General features: G+C 38.1%; 1 protein-coding gene across 1 annotated transcript in view; it reads right to left on the bottom strand.

Annotated features, from left to right (window-relative positions):
* The window catches only part of mgat5b (alpha-1,6-mannosylglycoprotein 6-beta-N-acetylglucosaminyltransferase B), a 50,052-nt gene that overhangs the window by 13,706 nt on the left and 12,410 nt on the right, over window positions 1–23,936 (bottom strand). Inside the window, exons 3-8 of the mRNA XM_087809514.1 lie at window positions 22,761–22,905; window positions 18,128–18,237; window positions 16,541–16,614; window positions 15,898–16,065; window positions 12,925–13,089; window positions 9,712–9,881 (exon numbers count right to left, since the gene is read on the bottom strand). Of these exons, the coding sequence (XP_087665640.1) occupies window positions 9,712–9,881; window positions 12,925–13,089; window positions 15,898–16,065; window positions 16,541–16,614; window positions 18,128–18,237; window positions 22,761–22,905 (832 nt within the window). The remainder of the gene's footprint in view (window positions 1–9,711; window positions 9,882–12,924; window positions 13,090–15,897; window positions 16,066–16,540; window positions 16,615–18,127; window positions 18,238–22,760; window positions 22,906–23,936) is intronic.

Genomic DNA, 23,936 nt, shown 5'->3' with positions numbered 1-23,936 from the left:
TATATATTTTTTTACCAATTGTAATATAAACTTTTCCTCAAAATCAGTTGTTCCAATGGTACAGTAACTGAAAAAAACAAAAAGAACAAATAGAAGTAGAATTGTAGAATAATGACCAATATATTTATATATACATAGTTTATTTTCTCATTATCTATCCAAATAAACACAGCACAATGGAACATATTGACATTATTTATTTCATATTATCTGTGATAATTGCTTTCTTTTTGTAAAGTCAGACACGACAAGCAAAGCAAGATCTGCTAAACAACTTCAGGCCGGTGCAGCTGACCTCCTAACTGATTAAGACTCTGGAGAGACTCATCCTTGCCCACCTGCGACCTCTACCGAGCTCCTTGATGGACTCAGTGCAGTTCTCACCTTACACGGCGCCCACACCACAACACACCATCTAGTCACCGCCCTAAGTTCTCTGATGACTCTCCAATCATCGGTTTCATCAAGGACAAGGACGATCGAGAGTTCAGGGATCTGACCAAGGACTTGTGTCAACAAAACCACAAGCTTCTATAGATACCAATGTTCTCCACCTGCACCAGGTACGGACACTGAGAGGTAGACATCATACAAGTAGCTGGGAGTTCACCTGACTAGGCTGATAGTATTGATACTCTCTTTAAGAAGGGGAAGTGCAGCATTTTCCTGCTGAGATCTGAGGTCATTTGGGTTCCAGAGAATGCTCCTGAGGACATTCTTTATTTAATTCAACCATTATTCAATCAGATAAAATACCCAATTTCCTAACATTCTCTATGAAAGAAAGCTAATGATTTTTAACAAATCCCAGGTACTCCCTGTTATAAAGTCTAATTCCTCGTGCAATTAGACTTTATAACTAGTTTGGGGGCAGGAGGAAAGTGAAGGGATGATTTTATTCTATGTTTGTATGCTTTTAGAACTTTGTTCTTTTTATTTTCTATTTGTTTTTGTTCATGCTTTTATGAAACTTCTGTACCTTCTATCGTATGCTGTGTACTGGAAACCTAATTTCCCAAAGGAGATCTCCAGAGGGATTAATAAAGACTAAATCAAAATACTTGTCACTGTTAACCAGCTCAAGAGCTCTGCCATGGGAAGTTCTAAATAAAGTTATCTTTTCCGTGACAACAGATGAGTTAGACAAAAACATTATTTTCATTGCCATTTAAAACCAGTTAACCCAAACCTTAATATTTCTAGCTTAGCCTGAACTTTCTCAAAGGCAGATTGCAAAAAAGTTCTAAGACGTCTAACATCTACTACTCTGTGGTGGTTCTGTCCTGGGCTTCTCTCTGGACTCGGGAAGAGGTGGAAGACAGGAGGACTTTGACCAAGATGTTTTCTTTGATGGCAAACCTGTCTCATCCCTTCAGGACACCACTTTTACACCCGTGCTGTAAAAAGAAGAGATTCTGCCGCTTCTTCCTGCCCACTTCAGTGACACAATTGAATAAAAATATAAATTAAATACAATGTTTAATTAGGACTCCTGTGTACTTTTGTAGTGTGTGCCCTGCATTTATAAAAGTTATTTTATCTTTTTTTTATTATTATTATTGTTTAAATGTTATTTTATGTGTATTTTATTTTATTTTTCTATTTTTGCATACTTTAATTCCTCATATCGTATGTGTGTTCTACTGTGAAATAATGAAGTTTCCCCAATGTGGGAGAAATAAATATACATCAATCATTCAGTCGATCGAAGTTTTCTTGCAAAGCAGTTAAAGCTAACCTGCATGTTAATTAATTTTTAAACAAACATAAAATATAAGGATAATATATCATGTTAAAACGCCATCAGCAGCAGTTTTATCATGCTTGTATCTACATTGATATATTCTACTGCAACTTTGACACGAACAGATCCGCCCACATGCATCACAAGAGACTATCAATCTTTAGGTGGACACGCTGCATTTAGCCAGCACTGCAACCGTGCAAGAAACAAGCTCAGCGGCCAGTTCCCCTACAGTAGACGGGATAATGAGCACGAGTGTGTCAAGCGGTGGTGCTTTAAACTTTTGGTTTCATCAGTCAAACGTGCACACACTGGGATTCCGCTGCTTACAACAGCAGATCTGTGCTGCTTTTAGATCTGTTTTTTACATATTGTGTTGCAGGCCAGAGCGGCAGGCGAGCACTTGACTGTTCTCTATGCGCATAAATGCTGCATCTTGAGAGATCTTCGAGTGTATTGCATTATGTTCACCTCCTTTATTTTCCTCTTCTGTGTCCATCTTCATCTGCATCATTGCGTCTTGCATTCTTTACAGCCCCACTTTCATTTCTGATATAACATTGTTTTGGCATTTCTTTCCACATATTTATTTAACTAAAGTAAAATTGACTTTATGATACCAACATTGCCATCTACCCTGCCCAACCTGTGTTTGCTGTGTAGTGGCTTTCTGATTGCTATCTGTCAGGGAATTGTTTTTCATGCTGCTTTATGGCATTTTATCGCTTTCTTTTTCAACATTCCTCTATTACACTATTACTTTTGTGAAGAAATTCGTTAAATAGTCTATTTATTTTATCTCACAGGGAGCTTGAGCTCTTCGTGGTAGTCGTGTCTCGTCTTTTTGATTCTATGGATGTTCTCCAGGCAAGAAGTCCCTGAGAGACCTTGTTCCAAATTGGCACAATAGATCCCCCACATAGGTTGGAAATAATTCAATCCCTAAGGTCCAAGTGGAAAAGGGGAAGAGGAAAATAATCCTGTGGTACGACCGTCCCAGGTGAAACTGATTCCACAGATCTTCAACGTGTCAGCAGTTCAAGATGGTGAAGATTGCGGAAGGGAATATCCCATACACACAAAAGGATGATTTCGTGGTCCCTCCTGGCTTAAAGCAGAGGGCTGCTGGGTGACAGACGAGGCGCCATATTCAGCAGCAGTAATGAACATGACTCTTCAAGGAGGCGGCTGCTGAGCAATTGTGTAATTGCATATATGGAAATCCTGGAGAACTCAAACAGGGAGGGAGATTAGAGTACATTAAGGAGTGAAGGGTGAACACAAGTCATCTCAGAAACACCTCTATTTTTCTTTATCTCTCCAAGTCATATCCACGTGCAAGATTAAAGGGTAGAGTTGGCATAATTTTTATCTTTTATCGCTCGCAGTAAACCCCTGGTGTGAATTTAGATGAGCTGTTCTCTACCAAGTGCTGTCGGCTCAATTTGACATCATCATAATACGACGAGTACCTTAAGCGAGATTTTGAAAAATACCTTAGATAAGTTTTGCTGGAGTGAGAAAATAATGTGGGCATTCCAATCATATTGGTTGGACTTGGACAAAAAAGCAAGTTACTCCTTCATAACCGTGTGGTACTCTGCTGCAACAGCTACAGAAAAGAAAGACTGCTGCCGATTTTCTGTTCTGCTGAGAAGGTGGTTGGCTGCCCTCTGCCATCTCTGCAGGGAGTGTACGTCACCAGGTCATCGAGGCGAGCAGGCAGGATCATAGCTGACCCTCTCAACCGAGACATCTCCTGTTCCAAATGCTCCCATCCATGAGACTGACATTGTTAGGGACCAGAACATCCCAGTTCAAGAACTTTTTCTATCCATCTGCTTTCCGGATCATGATTATTACTTAATTAAATGTAATGTATTTTATTCCATCTTACTTAAGCCCATTTGTATTATTACATTTTTAGATTCTGTAATGCCAGCACAACAAATTCCAGTGTTGTGTTTACAACCCTGGCAATAAAAGTGTTCTGATTCTGAAGTCTTGTTTGTTCATATTTATTTTAAAGCAGACACTATACAGAAGTGTAGTAGTTTAAATCTCAACCTTGAGTTGCATCAGTGTACTTTAAAAAGAGGAAACTGAAATAAAAAAATGAAAAAAGCATTGAACAATTCTACAAAGAGATGTTCATGGACAGACGGATAGTATTGAAGTGAAATAAGTGAAGCCACGACCAGGTCAACGGGATGTTGGATTTTATTAGCTGCGAGACGAAGCCCAACAGATAATATCACAAAGCAATCCACACGAACATCAACATTACATTGTCTTCACAGCACTTTCATACACGACTCTGTGAGGGGCACTCTCCGGACCTCCTCGGTATGACTCGTTTCTCGTTTTTCCCATTGTGTGTGTGTATGCTTCCCTATTGTCCAGTTGGTCCCTATTATCTAGTTGGACCGGAATCAAGGATGTCTGTGATTCTGGACCTTTAATCCTTTACGCCACCACGATAGACGGACATGTTAATTTCGATAAATAATAAATTGACTTACTACAAATACCTGGTATTGTTCAGTATTCATTGATTCTCAAGCATCATTCCACATTTAGAATTTGATTTAGAACTTGTGATTTATATGCTTAAGAGTCTTAAATTGTGGAAAAGAAAGTGGAATAATTTTAAATTGGCTCCCTTAAAGATAAAAAAAAAAAAAATGCCTGACAAATGCGAAAAAGAAAAAACACGAGACATGCATGGATTTCCTGATTTTGCAGGACCAACAGCGCGAACAATTATTTTTCTCACAGCTGGTCATCCGCAGCATGGAAATGTAAGTTTCAGGCGAGGCAACCGAAACAAATGAGCGCCTGAGACACCACAATCGTTCAGCAATACCTCTTTAAACAAGGGAAACGCATGTCCAACAGTGAGGAGAATTGGGCACAAATAGATTTCCTGGAGCATACGAGGGGTTGAGGCTCGGGCCAGAGAACTTATTAATGAGTGTGAAGAGGCTAGAGAGAAGCTTGCAGCGAGAGTCTCCGTGAGGGAAGTGAGAACTATTTGGTGAGAAGTCTGGAGGGCAAAGAGTAGACGACAGCGCTAATTAAGCTGGAAGGAGACTTTTTGTGCTATCACAACAACAACCTTTGGTGCTTTGTCATGAATAGATCTCTAAAATTATTCTTCCTAAAACATTTATAGTTGGGGATATTCAACTCGTGAGAGAAGTATTTAAATTCTGTTGGAATACCAAGTCAATGTCCAATGTGTCAACTTAGGAAGACATGCTCACTAAAGAGGCGTCCACGATGGATACTAAAGGAGGTATCTCGCCGGGTTTCTGCAGAGAAAACAAACTTAACTCCTTCCCTCTTTTAGTCACTACACAAAATTTGAGAGCTCAAGTGAGAGTAGGATCTTAGAGGTTTTTCACTCTGTCTTCACCATCCATTTGTCAATCTCTAGCTCCCTAACTGATGAACAAGACCCTGAGAGACGAGGACTATCCTATGGATCATGATTATTGATGAATGAATCTACATTAATGTTGATATTACTCATCATTACAAATGTTCACAAGTCCTTAGGAGTTACTGTTCATCAAATGTCTGGCTTATTCTGCAGGATAAAAGTATTTTCTCTCAGTACTTGGTTAAAACCATGGCCCCAAGTGACACTTTTGTAAAACAACATTTATAATAATTTGAAATGTTTTGCAGATGTCACTGACTCCTGATAGCACGGATATCAGTGTGAGCTGCCAGACACGAGACAAAATCACCTAGAGACTCATAATTTGCTCCGTCAAGTGCTCATCTGGGGCTCACTAGGCATACAAACAAATGCTTCTGGCCAAATGCAAAGCAGCTTTTGCATCCTGTCTGTCAAAAGACAGAAATGATACAAAGGGACAGCCAGCGACGTAATAGCAATTCTGTGGAGGGATATTAAATCAGCTTATTGAAGAAGGGTGAGCAGAGTGAGAGGTAAAGCTCTGTTAAATGGAAAGTGCAATGTAATATTAGCAGATTACAATGTGACGGTGTTGTAGTGAGTTCCTATATAACATCTTCAGCACAGGCTGACAGCAGAGTGCACCCCGACTCCTCCACGTCAATAGCAGCTCAAGTGTTGCGGTGCTGTGCTCCCTCTCCAGATAATTACCTATGCCACTGATGGAGGGGAGGAGGGCATCTCCCGGAGCACAAGTGACAGCTTCGGGACCCTCCTGTCAGCTCTTGACTGACAAGAGTGATGTTGCAGCAGTTCATGAGTGAGATACAGTAAACCTTCCATCAGCGGGGGAGTGTTCTTTTACAACTGCTAACCACAGCATTGACAAGATTGTTCTTGATTAGAACTGCAAAATTAACATTTAATCTATTATTTAATGGGTAAAGCAATGATTAAAACATCGATAATGAGATAGACAAGACTCTATGCAAATGTTGTTAGTGTGAAAAATACAATTTCTGAATTAGTTGAGAAGATTAGCATAACTAAATAAAAATAAAAAACCCTTCTATATACCAGTTTCACCACTAAAGCATTCAAAGTCAAAGTCTTGAATTTGTGATAACCTCTGTGAAGGAAGATGGTCTTAAAGGGCAACTAGTGTGAAAACTTTCCTGATTTACTCACGTTTCAAATGTTCAAACCTTGATGCTTTAACAATCAAGCAGAGTGGCTTGGTTACGGTAAAAACATGTTTTCAGTGGGCGGGGCTTAATTTCTAATGGAAATATTTTGTTCAATCAAATCAGAATCAGTTCCTGAGATGAATTTAAGACACACTCAAAACATTAGTTACTTGTTAACGTTTGAAAATGACCTCGAAACATTTAACATTTTACACTGCTGCGTATGTGGCCAAGTAGTGTCAGAACTACTCCAACAAACAGCTGAAAAGGTAGCTAATCGAATGACTAAATATCTTACTCAACTTCAGTGTGAATATGACACTAAATTGTTCGTTCTAAAAATGATGAAGCAGTATTTTTAGTGAATAGTGACCAACATGTTTAGTAATAATAAAAATAATGATATAACAATCATTTAAACAAATGGGACATTTAGATTGAAATTGCCCAATTGCAGTAAATTGCAGTATCACTATTTGAGGTGAGAGCAAATCTGACATCTGGTAGCTTCTCTTTGTTTTGCTATGAGCCACAGAAAATATTTTCCTTAATTCAAATTAAAATTGGGTCCATCATGATTTAGTATCAGCATTTCTTTGTCATAATACTACTACTCTGTTTGACCTTTTAAACTGTATGCTAGTTCAGTAGAATACTTTCCTCTTCATATATAACTTGACTTCTTTTTAATCCACTGTTAATGCAGCTAAACTCGTGATGAAATCACAAGAAAACAGGTCTTTTGTTGCCTGACTCAGGCTTTGATAATCAGAGCCAACAAATCTTCTCTTTTCTCTTATCTGAAAGTTTATTTGAAGTTCATACATTATGCCGTGTATAAAACAGGGAGATGAATATTCATCAAATGCAGTAAACATTTAAGAGGTGTTTCTGCGGATTAAACACTGATAATAAACTAAATTGGCCGTGACTGAACATGTTGACTTTGGAGTGTAAATTATTCAAATAAGCAAACAGAATATGCCAACTCAATTAGAGGATGTCATCGCTGCCAATTGGGAAACAATGTATGCTCGCCATCGGCTTAACACCCACAGCAATGCTCATACTCTCAATGTGGTTAATCTATCCATCGTAAAAGCAAAGCAGTCCGAGAACCACAGCAGGATCTCTCCTGATAAGCTATTTTTTTCTCAGAGCCTGGAGAGAAGAGCAGGAGATGTAAATAGATATGAGCCAGAGGGAGTCAGTGAGAGCGGAACCCACAAAACGATCTGTCAATTTAATGGCGTGTGGGGAAAGTAATGGCGGGAGATGCAGGGATATGTTGATTTTCCAATTGTTGTAAAGTCATGAGCAATAGATTTATCGGGGTTCGGCATCTGCCATTAAAAGGCCAATTTCAAAGTCCCATCAAAATAATGTGAGATGCATTGACAAGTGCGTATGTTCTGGGTATGCCTGCCGGAGAGGAAGTGAAAGCGAGAGCTTGATTATATTTCCTATAATGCAGGGCATTTAATTCCTCAGAAAATAATCTGATATCCAGCTCTTGATATTGTGAACAAGACAGTAAACATGGACTGCATAAATCAGAAGAGCTGAACAATATGGTGGCAGGAAGGAGCCCTTCCACTGCAGCATCTCTCCATCTTTAATAAACCTCACCAAGTCTGCTCTTAACAAAGCCACTCGTCATCCACCATCTGAGATCAAAGTGCAGCTCAAACACAAAAACTGTGTTTCTCCAATAACAGCTCTTCCACTGAGCTACACTTGTTATGACCAAGATTCCCTCTTCAAAACCAGCCCCCACTAGCCGACCATAGATCAATCCTTACACATATCTTCCAGGCTCTTAGAGCCTCAATGACCTTTTCAGCTGCCACACTGCCGCCAGATCCTTCGCTATTAAGACCTAGTTCTAAAAAATATCCATCGTTCTCCCTGCTTTTATCAAAAAAAGTGTACCAAGTGTTTCTGGAAAATAAATGACATCAGATTTCAAAAAACAAAAATGTATGTTGGACAATAAGAGGGAGAGTAAGCTTCTATAGATGAACATTTTAGCTGTTACAATGTTAGTGACGATGATATAACATTATTGTTTATAATTATCATTGTCGTTTCTTTTAACAAATTTTGACACAAAATTAACATTTTAAAATTTCACTGACCATATTCAATTGGGCTAAAAAACAATTACCAAAAGCTCTATTTAATGTTCAATTTTTCCAGATGTAATAATTATATACTAACATGATGTTTTCCTCATAATTCCTTTATATTTGGGCCAATTTTATGTTTGATCTGACATTATTAAAGTAGTCACTTCAGTGCCAGTTATCTTGTTAAAATAAAAAAGCACAAACAATTCATTTTAAGAGCTAGGCTTCAGGACCCCTGAGCCAGACATTTGACATGTGGTGTGAAAAGTCATGCATCATTTGAAGTTATTAACAGTGTCTTTAGATAATGGGAGGACGGTAGAATGGCACATGACACTAAATATAAAACATTTACTCCATTGAGATTTCAATTAAGTGAACTTTCTTTGAAACAAGTCGATTAATCAAACATTTATGTGTGGAATCATTACGCATGACTAACTGTTCCTGCACAAGCACTGTCCTCCCGCAACACAACACTACTGTTTGCTATGCGGGGCGACAAGCCTGTTATCGCCATGGACTCGGTGCCCTGAAAAGGAAAAGAGATGCATAAACTGAGATGCTGTCAAGTCTTCTGGGCTGAAGCAGCTCACAGCAGGAAGGAGAGATTGCGTGCACTAACACATAAAAAAAGAAGCTTAGTGGAGGGACCTGTGTGATTGGAAATCTGTGTGTGTGTAAGAGAGCAGCAAAGAGGTTGATCATGACAAGAGATTATAAATTGGACAGTAAAAGACTTAATTTAGTACTAATATTTGTGTTGATTTAAGTGTCTCTTAAATAGATCTTGAACCTCTATTGTACTCATCAGTATGTGTGTGTTTGTACAAAACTCTCTTTTCATTGAAATATTTGCTTAAGCCCCACCCACTGAAAACACATTTTTCTGATGATAAAATTGTTCACCATAACCACACCTACTCTGCTGTGACGGTCAAGCATCAAGGTGTGTCACTACATGTCATTAATCCTAGCTAGAGAAGGAGCAAAGACTAATATTACATAATAATGAGCTCTGCTCTGGTAACCTCTCATTCGCCCAAATTTCAGATGGGGGAGAACTTTTTAAAGTAATAACTTCAAAACATGGTCATGATGAGGGACTAACTGCATCTTTGAGAGGAAGACTTCAACCTTTGTTTGTCAATCAGGAAAGTTAAGTTTTCACATAAGTTTCACTTTAATAGGGGGATCTAATATTTCATGCTCTGATAGACTTACCCATGCAGCTCCTTCAAAGAGACAGAGAACTTCAGGTCGTGGCCGAGCACATAGAGGGAGGTTACAATGTCAGCCCATTGCACCATCTCACCCAGGGGACCACCTTTTAGCACCTTCGGGCTGAAGACATCACCAGACTCCTCCGTCAAGAAACCAACATGAACGAGGATCTGAGTAGAGGAAAAAGCCAAATTTAGTTTGAAGAGAAATCCTTTACTTTAAAAAAATAATGTGTTACCATGATTAGCTCCATATGTAGCATGCTTTTAATTATTTCAAGTTTAGGGTAATACAGAAGTGTCTCATGAGAATTAGGGCTGTAGCAGTACACTTCTCACAATACAATTTGATTCAATATATTTAGCCCATGATACGATTTCATAAGATTGTTCCGCTCACGATCATACAACATATTCAGCGCACGATACGATATATTTAAATGAACTTGCAAACTTGCATGATTTAAAATATAAAACTGAAAGTCAGATTAATGCCCAAACATTAGCTTTGAAAACAACTGACTGTAGACTATCCTCTCGTCCTGGATCTATATAAATATATATAGTTATGAATATTATTTAAAAGACAAGCAATAGTTCTGTTTTTTAAGTTTGCCTTGAATAAAAGCCTCCATCTTCAATGTCATTCATGAGGACAGCTTGTTATTATCATCAGCACTGGCATGATCATCCTGGAAGCACACACACATCAACCAACAATATTTACACAAATGGATGGAAATGTAAAAGCACTTAGACAGTGATTGGTGACTTGAAGAAACAAATGTTCGAAAAATGAATGTACAACAGATGGCTGTCGTGATTTGACGGGACAATAGCAGCTGTAGTCCATCTATGGACACATCTGTGTGTCAGCTGTGACGACAACAGATCAGTGAGCAGATGTTAGCTTCATCACTAACATGCATTAAAGAGTCGCAGATGAAACAAAATAGGTCTTTTTAAAACTGCTATCATGCTGACCTCTCAATCCACGACAGAGGATACTTAATAAATCATTTTCTGCGGGGTGCTAAATCTGCTCACTCTGGTGTGAAATGATTTAACGGGAACTGAGAGGCCATGTAGTGGCATATTAAATTTTCAGCTTGGAAAATGCAAAGGTGCTCTGGCAGTTGCTGAGTGTTAAAAGCGTCTGTGCCAGAAGCAACTGAATCACGCAAAACAAACAAGAACCCATTTATTCCATCTACACCTCAACTCACAGCTGCTCAGAGTCGGGAAGTTGCTGAATTATACTTTTATATTCTGACAGTTTTGTCAACGAACAATTAGACAAATTATACAAGGATTCTGTGTGGAAATGAGAAAACACAGAGAGAGACTGAAATGATATGAAACGATAACAGATAAAAAAAACGTGAAAACAAAACATGACATTACATTGAATATATATCTAAGGAGGCTGGCATTTTAATCCTGTTGATGTGCATTATTTTAGAAAGTAGTTAGAAAGGAAGCTTTTAAATGTTAATGTGATATTGCACTATAAATAAAATCAGCACCAAATCAGGTCTATTTATGGGTCTCTGTCTAACAGCTGCTCTGTTCTCTGACTGCCAGAAATGGATGGGAAAATAGAAGAAGAACGGAAAGCTTTCAAGATCCCTGACTGTTATAATTATTGTCATCACAGCAGTTTGATCTATTTTTGGCCCCTGTGTAAAATTTGATGAACAAACACAGAATAACACTGTATGGAAGGAGCCATGGATGATAACTAAGCGTGGCAAGCTGTTAACAAGTGTTTACACTTTTACCAGAGTCTTTCTGTGAACCATTACTTATATCAGAACATTTTAAATGTTTATAAAAATGTCTAAATCAAAAACTTTTTTATTAGGATCATATACAATATCCCTTTTTTCCCAGAAAAGGAAACGTGAAGTGGAGGAAATGTTTAACTAACAGTGCTTGCTTGAGTAAGGTGAAATGTACCATCCAACAACACTGTGAATCTTTTTAAGAGTCTAAATGTTGTGCATCGCCGATAAATAAAAAAGTATTATGCCTCATTTGAAATGTAGCATGTTTGTATAACAGGACTGATTTGACATAAAGCAACAGCAACATTGTGTCTCAAATGGAGTTTATCTTATCTATGAAATGGTGGTTAAGATTAATTTATTAAATTCAATTCAATTCATATATTCATAATATCAACATTTTACCGGTAATATATATTGTCTGTTTCTAGGGTTTAACTAGGATGGTCATTTTATGTGTTTTTAAAAACAAATCAATTGTTAAATGTATTTATGTATCCATTTATTATCAGTCCATCACACAGCTGCTAGGGTTGAGAGGCAGGGGGCACCCTGGATAGTTTTCCAGTCCCCCATAGGGCACATAAAGACAGACAACCACTCACACGTTATAGACATTTTGTTTTTAAATGTTCCGCAGTTGGGCAGACGCAGAGTACAGCAGACAGTAAAGGGAGCTCAAAGGCAACAGGTGGGCTGGAGAAGAACATTTCTTTCTTGCCAGGCCTTTGCAGCTTTTCTGTCTTAGCACAGCCTCACACCCACACTGTGAGATCATGTGACTCTCCTGCACCTGTGGGAAGCCAGCTACCGCCCTCATCAGCACTCTTGTCTTTGATATGTTTGCAACTCCACAACAAGGTGGGTCAGGAGCAGAGAAAAGGAGGGTCTGATGTCAATCAATAATGTATTTTTCATGGTAAAGTTTGAGCTCTAAGAGTCAGAATATTGCAGTATTTTATTTTACAAGCTTGTTTGAATTTCTTGAGCACCATTAGAAGGTTAAAGCTTGCACATCGGTTTCTACTGCTACTGTAGAGAGGATGTAAAGATGCCTAAAATGCTAATAAGCCTGAATATCACAGAAGACAAATGCCATTGGATTTTCATCATGCAAAATGTTATGCTCTTTGGTCTTTGTCTAAATGTCCCTGTAAATGTCAGTGGAGAAAGTGCGCCGGAGCCGAATCAATGCCTATGAGCAGCCACTCTCCATCATTATCTCCTTATCTCTACAACCCTCGGCACGTGTCTGGGAAGAAAGAACAATATTTATCTTCTGCTGTGCATGCATTTAAGGTACAAAGTGGCAATAAATCGAAACATTTTGAGAGCCTCTTGGCAGCACGGTGATGTCTTAATGACAATAAACTAGTTTCATCTCGTCTTTTGTTGACGTGTGGGTGATAAAAGTGCCTCGTAATCACCCTCTTCTGCTCTCTCCAGCGGCTGCGAAGCTTGTCTTGCAGTCGTCGTGCTGCGTTGGCCCAATGTGACGCCAACCTGCGTATGCGTCTCTTCATGAAGTTGAGAGATTCTTTCCCAGTTCCCACCTGATCCAGCAGTGGCCCGGGGTCCGACTTGAATACAGCCTGCAGGAAAGATGTAAGGTGAAATGAAATAATTGTTAGAAGACTTTTGACCAGGGAAAATACACTGTCTAAGGAGGGGGCAATGATTTTACTGACCCCACTGAAAAGAGAAATCTTTATTTTTAAAAAGATGTGTATTTTACTGTTATTTTTGGTAATTTATTCACCGGTAAAAAACATTTAAAGTCTTCATTGAAAGAATTTTTATTGAACTTAATTAATTGAATTATACATGCCCAGTTGTAAAATGTTTGTTTTTTTATGTGTAAAGGAAAAATCTTTTTTTTCTATTTCAGGGTTCATTTAAGTATATAAGTATTTGCGTTTCACATGTTTTTTTGTTTTTTTTGTATTTTTTACCCCTTTTGAAAAGTTTCTGACACCGTTTTAATCATTGTAATGATTTAATGACGCTAAACAACGGTGCTATTATATCATGTGGCCCTCGTAAAAAAATTTAATTGGCCACCGGTGTTTTAGAGCCTAATGATCACTACGATTTCTTCCCGAGGGATTTCAGCAAAATCCTCATGAATAATAAGCTCGTATTTACCATCCTTACTGACAAATACAATCAGTGAAATACAGAGTGAGACGAGCACAGTGAAAAGACATAAAGGAACCATAACCATTAGCAATGGTTAGAAAAAGATACTGGATTTTGACATGTATTCAAATGTATTGGTTTAAAATGTTTTCAAAAGGAATACATTTTCTTTCACAATTCTTTCGAATTGTGTTTTCAAGAGCACTCAAGATGTTTCCTGTGCATGCAAAGTCAGGTTTTAATCTCCATAATCCAAGCGCAGGTGAATAATGTTTCTCAAGAGCACCTTTTGTAAACAATGACCGAATGCAAGGAGGCCATTGGATTAGTCTCAGTGAATACAGGCCAGTAATTAGAGCAAAACATGGAGCTGCATAATACATTCGCATCAGCTCCAAGAAACAGAGGGTGAAGGCGAGTGCAGGGACAGATCTTCGATGAGTGATTGCAATCACAAAGCATCATTTACTGAATGTTAAAATAGAAATCCCGTAGGTAAATAAAGTAGTGATGAAAGAAATGACTGTGTAGGAGGATTGCAGGAGGAGAATAGTGATTCACAAAGGAAAAGAATACCGGGTGGGGGTGACATTAGCAGGGAAGTTGGTTGGCTGGTTGTTTGGTTTATTGGTTTATCGTAACATTTATCACATTTACTTAATCATGTATAATAAGACAAGATAAGTAAGATAATTAACAAAGAAGGTATAACAGCAAACTAACAGCTCTATGATTTTTAGTTTGTTGGTAAGTTAGTTAATTATTTGGTAAAGAAAATCTGTTTTTTTACTAATTTAATTTTTACATAAAGTTATACCTCAAAACAATTAAGGTGGGATACATCAGATAACAAAAGGCATGTAGTGTGTGATCTAGAAAAAATTAAACTTTCACTGAGGAAGATAGTTTAGTGGATAATGTTTTAACAATAAATATATATGTTGCATTACTGAACTATTTATTCGGAGCATTAGTTTTAAGAAAGATGATGCTTGACTTACTTTGCTCACCAACAGTACTTACCATTACTTTTATTGTATTATATAATTGCTCTGGTAATTTTCTATAAGAACTCAGCTTCATGGACATGTCTCCATGTCAGAATAGAAAAGGGGTCGGCAGCCCATAATAGTCAAAGAGCCATTTGGACCTGTTTCCTACAGGAAAGAAAACCCTTGGAGCCGCAAAACTCTTTTTGACTTTTAAAATGTAATATTATTGCCTATAAGGTTCACTGTCCTTGTTTGCCTTTACGCTATATATAAACAAACTATAAATAAAACCTTAGTTAGTGTTAGTTCACCCGAAATTCAAACTCATTTTCTACTCACCCTCATGTCGACTAATGTTGGATTATTTTCAGAGTCATCTGTTCTTTTTTGAGTTATAGACAAAAATGTATATTCATTTTAATGTAGCGACCGGAGCTTAGACGTCTTTGTATCTATCTTTGTCCAAAATGACCATCTTAAAAACACTCAAATATGAGGAATTGTTTAAAAAAAAACTAAATAAGTGTGTGCTATCAGCATTAATCTTTCATGTCGAGACTTAAATACAAGATGGTTATCACAGATGAGCAGAATGGAGGTATTTAGATGTTTTTAAGTGTCTTTTTGGACAAAGATGAAGACGAAGACCCTGTTCGGGTTTTTTTCTTATGTAAAGCACTATTTGACTCTGAAGGGTTATATATACATTAATATACATTATAAAAATTGTATCACCATCATCATTATTATTATTATCAGAAAACTGCAGAAAACTAAATAATAGAACATTCAAACTTAATCTTATTTATAATAATGTATATGTCTGTAAGTGACTGACTTGCTTAAATTATAAAATATTTTGAAAGGAACTGATGTTGTTCTTATATCAGTGAAGTTACGCCTTACACTAAAAGTTTTTGTCAAATAAAAGGTAAACTGAAGGATGGAGCTGCTCGTCGTTTAAGCATCATTGGAAAAACGCTTCATAACATTTAAATGAAATATCCATTTTTATACCAATACTTATATTCAAAAACTTCAGTGAGCCGCATCAGAAGGCTGAAAGAGCCGCAATCGGCTCCGGTAAAGAAGAACATTTCCTAATGCTTTCCTCTGATCTCAAGGGCCAGATGAATACAAACACAGGAGGTGCACTTTGGCCTTCATTTGAATTAGGTTTTGCATTTTAATTGCTAAGCCATCTGTTTGTCTGAGTCAGACTTCAAGACACTTGAGACAACCTTCAAGCTTTAATGTACAGCGTCATACTTGTTTCTTGGGTGTAGGCTTCATGGTGGGAGTAGTGGTCTGGTTTCTCCATGGCAGCGGTGGGCAGAACCACTCCACCTCACTCAGGTAGATCAGAAAAGAGCAATCTGACCCGTCCACGCCGTAAAAGGCGTAGCAGGGGTCAGACGTCCAGCGAACACGCATCCACTGCAAAGGAAAAGACATTGTTGCTACATTTTAAGATTTGAATCCTGACTTTATTACACCTGGTTCTCAAAAACTAGCCATGAAAGCGTGAGAGAAAGAAGTGATAAGCAGAAGATTGAGAGCGAAGGCAGCAGCACCAGATACTGGCGGGTGAGAGACGGGAGGATCTTTCAGTACATTTGAGGAAGATAAGACAGCAGAAAGCCTGAAGGTAACAGAGCTGTAGCGCATCCTAGCAGTTTAATACAAACAGATGTATGAATAAAAACCTTCTGACCCAGATCAATGAGAGTCTGTATGTGCTCGGTGAATGTCAATGTTTTTCTAATGGGACAGTATCTGTTTAGGGATAAAACCATGAGACAAATGTTTCAGATGAATCTTCAAAAATGTTCTGTCTTTATCGATGACTCAAGGCAAGTGTGGACCAAACTTGAGTTAAAGATCTGTATTAAAGTAATGTGTGCAGACTTACATCCATCTTGCTTGCACAGTCAGGATAACTGGGGTCTTTGGGGGTTTCACATTGTCCTATTGTTCCGTCTCGAACTGTTGAAGGAAGAATGGAACAATTAATATTATCTGCTTAACCCTTATTCCTTTAACCCAACATATGTTGCTGTGTATAAACTCCATCCATCCCTCCATTCATCATTCATTCAATCATTTTTTCTACCATCTATCATTCCATCTATCATTAATCCAACAATCCTTTGATTCTAGCTTCCATCTTTTCATTCTTCCTTCCATTCATCTTTGCATCCATTTGTCTTTCCTTTCTACTTCCATTTATCTAACCATCTTTTCTTTACTCTGTATACCTATCCATCCACCCATACATCCAACCTTTCTTTCTTTCTTAAGCCCATTTATCTGTAGTCCATCTTTAAATCGATAAATCAATAATTAATTCCATCTATCCATCTGTCCTTTCTTCTTTCTAGGGCAGAGAGTTCCCTTCTTGTCTCCCAAAAAAATGGTCATTGATTTAAATGCATCCCCAGTCTTTCGTGGTCAGTGTAAAATATACTACGGGTTTCCTGCATACAAGAACTTGAGCTTGTTATAGTATACCATGGTGATGCTTCGATACAATTAGATACTTTTCTGTCACCAGCGAGAGAGGGTTCTCTAGCTTCTCTAGCGTTTCAGCGATTTTCTCAAGCTAAATTCAATGGCAGTATCTGCTAACAAGCCCTTGCGCTTCCACAGACCAATGGAAAACCAAGCCTCTAGATGCTGTGGATTGTGACATAACGCATTAGTTAAATTCATAAAAAAAGTTTTTTTTTACTCTCCCGCTATTGTTCAGTAGATTCTAATCTGTTTCCTTCTGTATAAACTCCCACAGTACGGAGGCTAATTAGACGAGCAGTTGCAGCTTCCTGCCAAGTTTGAAATACACACAATCACACACAAATTACAGCCAGCAATTCCATCTGATTAGCATGATAATGACTTGATGAAAACTTTTTGCAATTTCAAAATCTTAGCAGGCTCAGATGGACCTTGTTAGAATGATAACAGACCTCCTGACACGAGCAAACTCACTGCTAATGAGACGGAAAGCTCGATTGTTTACCATGAATATTCGGATAGCTGAGCTGTGCTTTAAAGCACTCGTATGATTAAGATCACAAAAAAAGAGTTTAATAAAAGCGAGATGACAAATGTGTACTTATTAACTCAAAGGTAATTCATCATCCTGATTTAAACAGCCTTGGTTTGGTTTTGACTTGGCAGATATAATTAAGCAGCGGGCCGGCACACTGGAGATCTGCTGTCCTGACACAAAACTGCGAGCTACATGAGCGGCCAATGTGCCGTGAATAATATCTGTCATGTTCTATAAGGCCGGTTTGTAACGGCAGGTTTGACATAAATTCTGAATTCCCGCAGTAAACTAGAACTAGACACCTTGGATAACAGAGGCAGTAAGAAGAAGAAGTGTTTGTAAATTGAAAGGACTTTAAAAAAAAGTCGTCTGCTGGACTTCAGGGACGTTTGGTATTCTCCAGGTGTTAAACTCACAAGCAGTTTGGACCCGGTAAGTGTTTCTTACCTTTGTTGTTTGTAATTGTGCGCTGAAGAATCTGCTCCACCCTCAGCGCCATGTCTGACATGTTCTGAGCTATTGCCTGGATTCGCTCCACCAGTCCTACAGGCTGAATCCTAAAAAAGAAAGATGAGTTCAGTACAGATCTCGCTGCCTATATTTCAGCATGAAATACGGGAAGATGAAGAAGCCAGTCAACGATAGCATCTGGTCATGAGTCTCTCCAATGTTTTCAATAATGACTGAAACACATGGTCATGGAGATGCTTCTCCCTTAACTTGCAGGTTGAGTTGAAAGGAGAGGAACACCTGGATTGTTTGTCAGTCTAATGCAAGCAAATATAGAGACAGGACAATATTTCACATACAGTCACAACTCATCTAAAGCTCTATAGCTTTAAAAAAAAAAATGTACCCTTTGTACCATGAATGCAAGACAATTCACCGGAACATCATTGAGACAGTTTCCACCATTACCAAGGGCCCCATGTAATGTTAAGAAAATATATATATATTCCAGAGTTCTACTCTAATGGTGTCACAATTAAAAAAAAGTACAGGTTGTGATCCAAGATCACCAACCCCTCTATTACCAACAACAATATGTTATTACTTATTTCAGTCTCCATTTCTATACGTGTTCTCTTATGTATTACTCCTTTACAAACATACTGTTTTTATTTTGTGAGATTCACTATAAATCAGATTTCATATATATTTTTCATCTCAGATGCGTTTATTGTAAGCATACATTATTTATGATTGTATTTTCATTATTATTTACATATGGATTTCTGAGATAGGGAGAGTCTGTTAAGCTTTGGATTGTTGAAGTTGCTGCATATGTGGCTTGAGGGAAATGGATACAAAAATCAACAGCATAAAAAAGGGGAAAGTCCGACCAGGAGGGAGACAAGTGGAGGAAAGCTTCATGTGGAGTCAAAGCAGTTAGTCGAAGGAGACGCAGTATGAGCTCTCCTGCACTGCCGAAAAGTAATAACTAGAAAAACAACGAGACAATGCATACCCCTGGCAAGGAGCACACAACATCACATTACAGTACACAATCAAATCTATCATTGAATCATCATTACTACAATGATGATGCTTTGAGTACATTTTTCACAACAAACACAACAGCTTCGAGAAGCTTCCTGAAGCCATATAAAAAAAGAAGCACCGCCAAAAAAAACACCAATAAAAACATAACAGAAAATAGATTTTCATGGCAAAAGGAATGTCACACTGATCGGCTATCAATTGCTGGATGTCTCGAGCATCAATGTCAGTGACTTATCCCAAAGGACCAATCAAGCCCGCTGCAAACAATTCTATTTTGCGCCGATATCAATTTACACTCATCCTCCTGATAGGCTTTTATAGCATTTGTTCCAAGAACAACTCACGTGGACGACACTAATGCTACATATTTCCTAGAAATTGGAAGAGACTTTGGAGAGATAATTTATCTGTCGGGATAAAAGAGGTGAGTGGCGATGTTAAAGTGGCTCCACGGGGGAGATGAATATAAAAGACAATTAGGTTGTTAAACAAAAGAGCTTACTGCTCTTCTTCTCTGGGGCTGAAAGCTGTTGGCAAAACTAAACCTTCACTGAGCAAGATGATTTAGGGGATTGTGTTCTAACATTAAAACATCCATTGCATTAGCCTGACCTTCTTATTCAAAGCATCAGGTTTGATCTTGACTGGCATTGTTCAACCTTAACAATAATCACAATATTGTAAATATATGAATAACGTTAAGTCCATATTAATAAGGTTTCAGGGAGATGGAAAACATAGTATTTTGCAATTGTTTTTTTGTAGTGTATAATTGCTTGTAAAATGTACTGTATGACATCAAACGTTTCCCTCTCAAGACCAGAGGGCTTTTCATCTCTCCTTTTTTATCTTCACCAAGATACCGCTCATGTCAGTCCAGGTCTTTGGGCGCAGCTTTAAACAGACGGCCGATATTATTTGCTATGGTTTGCGAACAATAAGAGAACTGCACCGGATAATACTCAACAGCTCGTAATCACTGACGTGTTATCTAATACGGCGCTTGCTAAATATACAAATAAGCCCTTTCTTATGGCTTTGATTGTGTTCTCTATCCCTGCGTCATTCTCAAAAAAAATAAAATGTATTACGTGATAATTGCTAAAGTTGAATCCTTAAAAAGGTGAGTAAAAAAGTTCAAGAATAATTTTCATTCGTGTAGTTTTAATAAATGAACATAAGTGCCTTTAAACGCTTGTGTTTTCTCACTGCATATGTATTTCTGGAAGACAGGGAGGTTGTTCACGTTGACCCAGAGACAACATGACGATAATGCAATCAGAGTTAAGAGAGTTGAATGTCTTCCAGCTGGTCATTTCCTATGCTAAAGCCTTCGCTGCACTTGTTATTGGACAACCTGTTTAGGTTCCATTCCCACCTGTCTAACAAGATAAAGACAAATTTAGCTCCTCTGTGTCCCTGAAACTGACCTTGTCTTCCATCCATAACACCCAGTCTGTTATTTCATTACATTCATTTCCTTAATATATTGCACTTAGAAATGTAAAAAAAAACATGTTGGTGTATTTTATTTATATTCCAATATAGGATTTAATGTCATGTATTGTGAAATGTCATGTATGCATGACTTGGTCATGAAGGAACCTTATTACTTTGACAGAAAAGATAAACATTACTCAACAACAGCGACTGCAATATAAAGACCTTTCCAGGGACTAGCTGGCAGCTCCTGAAGAGCAAGAGGACAAGATAATTACTTTTTTATGTTATATCATGAGCAATCTCCTGGGTCGGAATTGATTCCGAGCCATTCTGAGTTTATTAATCACCTGGGTCAGGTAAAAATGAGGCTCAGCATTAACGCAGCAGATATACTGCCATCACAGAGATACTTTAAAACAATTTGGTCACTGGAACATTTCCAATACTCTCAGAGGGTCCAATTAAATGCAAAGTTTAAAATAGTGTCTGCAGAGGGCTTTCATACTTTTGAGTGTTAAATAAAACGTTTGTTAAAATGATAAATTCACCGAACTTAGAGTTTAAATCATGATGGGTAAAAGATAGGGGAAGTGAGGTGAGTCACCTCAGGTTACACTGCAACAGAAACCGCTCGTGAATATTACAAGTGACAGTGTAATTACTGTTTCTTTGGGATATGCTTGTTGTGTTGGCATGTGCAAGAGATTTATCATAGAGGATATCTGAAGTAATACTCGCTGAGATGATGTCTACGAGAGAAATGGGCATCAAAGAGACAAGAGTGAGCAAGCTGTAGAAAATGTCCTGCTGTGTCCAGACTCTTTTTGAGTGATTGTACTGTCAGATGTGTGATCTGTGTGCCCAAAGATAAACACAGATCGTTCTGGTTCACAGCAGTAGGGAGTGAAGTATATTTTCAAGCTAAGACTTACAACCATCCTTCTCGCATAAACCTCTTCCAACACATTAACATTACATTTAGTTGATTGAATGAACACTTGCATCACCTGCCCGCAAGACTAGTCCCTAATTCAATGATGTAATCCCTCAATGTACAGACTCTTCTCCGGACTACCAACGATAGTTGCCGTCCTGTTCGTACTACTAATCGAGAATAGGTTATCCAACTAGTATTTGAAATGACATGGTTCACAAAGGGTATATAAGGACCAGGTGGCAGAACTTTTTTCACAACACACACCTCATTCTGCTCCACTGAGAGTGGCAAATCTTCAGATGATGGAGCCAGATGGTCATTTGAAACCCCGCCACATTTTAGTTTAATTTGAATGAGTTCATCTGTTTTTGAGTCATTTTACTGTCAGACAAAACATGAACAGCACGGCATAGGTAATATTTATGATTATGATAGGTATTCTGCTAAGAATGATGTTCAAAATGCAGCGTGCAAAACACCTGAAAACAAGCGACTATACTTTTATACAGAATAGCAGAGAACAAAGAGCTTAACGTATGGCAATTACGTTTGATTGACATATCCTCACTTTGAACAGGAAGGCTTAAATGATCGGATTAGGTTTTCAAGGAAATGTACATTCCACTGGTAATGTGTTTTATATTTGTGTTACAGCCTTTCATAATTTAGCATTATTTAGCAATGCGGGAAGGGGATGAAAAAACTGCTGCAATTGTGAATTATTGAATAATTGAATTATTTTACAAGAGTCTATTAGATCACCACTGCACATATTCTCTGACAGAAGAGGGGAGGTGGAAGGAGAGTTGCAATGGACTAATGAAAACCAAAGATTAACTGACAAGATACTTTCAGAAATGTTTTCCCTATAAAATGCATGGATATTGTGTATGAATGTTGAGGCAATAAATACCCTAAAAAAATTGCTTTATGTAGGAACTAATAGAAAATATTATTTTTAAATTCTTATTTCACATAAGATAGCAAGATCATTTATTTGTGAGAGTAAATATTTATCTAACTTGTACTCGTGACGGTAATCCAGGCATAAAATAGAGCCCAAACGGAGACCATCAAGTATGTCAGTTCTACTGAGGAAGAATTCTTCACGAGTGAGTGATGTACAGCAAAAACCACCTCGACAGGACTAAACTGCATATCAGATCCACATTGCCATTCCAAGCACAAGTCGTGTACCTGTCCAGAGCAGAGCTGAGTTCATCCAGCTTGTGTGTGTCCGTAGTGTTTCCGAGTTTAGATAAGGCATCCATCCTCTTCATGATGACTTCCAGCATGTCACTTATTTTCCGAAGAACACCACGAGATTCCTGCCCCCCAATTACTGTGGAAAAAAGACACAAAAAAAAGACACAAAATAAGTCAGAAATGTCCTTGCTTGAAACATTTTCATCCCAAGGGTTGTTTTTTTTTCGACAATACTATATAGAATATTTTTACTGCCAATGTGTCCCACACAATATTAACTCGTGAACCTTTGCAAACACAAGTAAATTCTAAAAGAACAGTTAACCTGTAGCTAAGAACTTAAACATGCTGGATTGTGTAAACATGCTTTATAGATGTGCTTGTAAGCCAGAAAATACCTCCGGCACACACTCTCAGACCTACGATCCGTATGTTTTATTAACAAGGACTCCTTTTAAAACATCACTTCATTTCTTCAACGGGCCTTCATTACTAAACCAACAGCTCGCGGGGAACAGGTTCGCAACAAAGCTCTGAAATCTGCAATTTCGTGTGATAGTATTGGTATTGCCTTGTTGCCTGGCTCAAATAATTAATGACTTGGTTGCAGCTGCACCCAAATTGTGCTGTTAGAATAAGACCTCGTCGGTTGCCAAGCCGATAAGTTCACCCGAGGTCTTGTATTGTATTTTAGTGAAGATCCCATAATTCTTGTTTATATCATGCAGAGCAAAATTCCAAAGTTAAGTGCTAGCGTAAAGTATTGCTGCAGAACTGTGTGATGAAACCAGTATGTTCTGGAGTGAAGGAACGAATGGCCATCAACCTTTAAATCAAGGGAGTTAAGTTTCACGTTTGAAATCTTCTACACTTTCCTAAGTTTGACTATTCCATCTTGGGCTACTTAAAGTTCACTTGTCTGTGTTAGGAATGGGAGCCGGCTAAAATGCCACGGTGTGTCACTACTTTTGCAAAAAGACACTTTTGTCACTTGTTGACTTAATCTTGCACGGATCAATTTAAAAGCAGAAAATTGCTCCGCGTTTGACTACATGTCTCCGCCACCGAACTCCCTTCGTCTTAAAGTAGAACTACGGCACTCTGGATATAAACAGGTCAATTATCTGAGTTTTAGTGCAACTTTATACCTTCATTATGTGATGAGAT

Source organism: Callionymus lyra, chromosome 15 (assembly GCF_982586985.1).
Source record: "Callionymus lyra chromosome 15, fCalLyr1.hap1.1, whole genome shotgun sequence".
NCBI lineage: Eukaryota > Metazoa > Chordata > Actinopteri > Syngnathiformes > Callionymidae > Callionymus > Callionymus lyra.
This window is presented reverse-complemented; position numbering and strand designations above follow the sequence as displayed.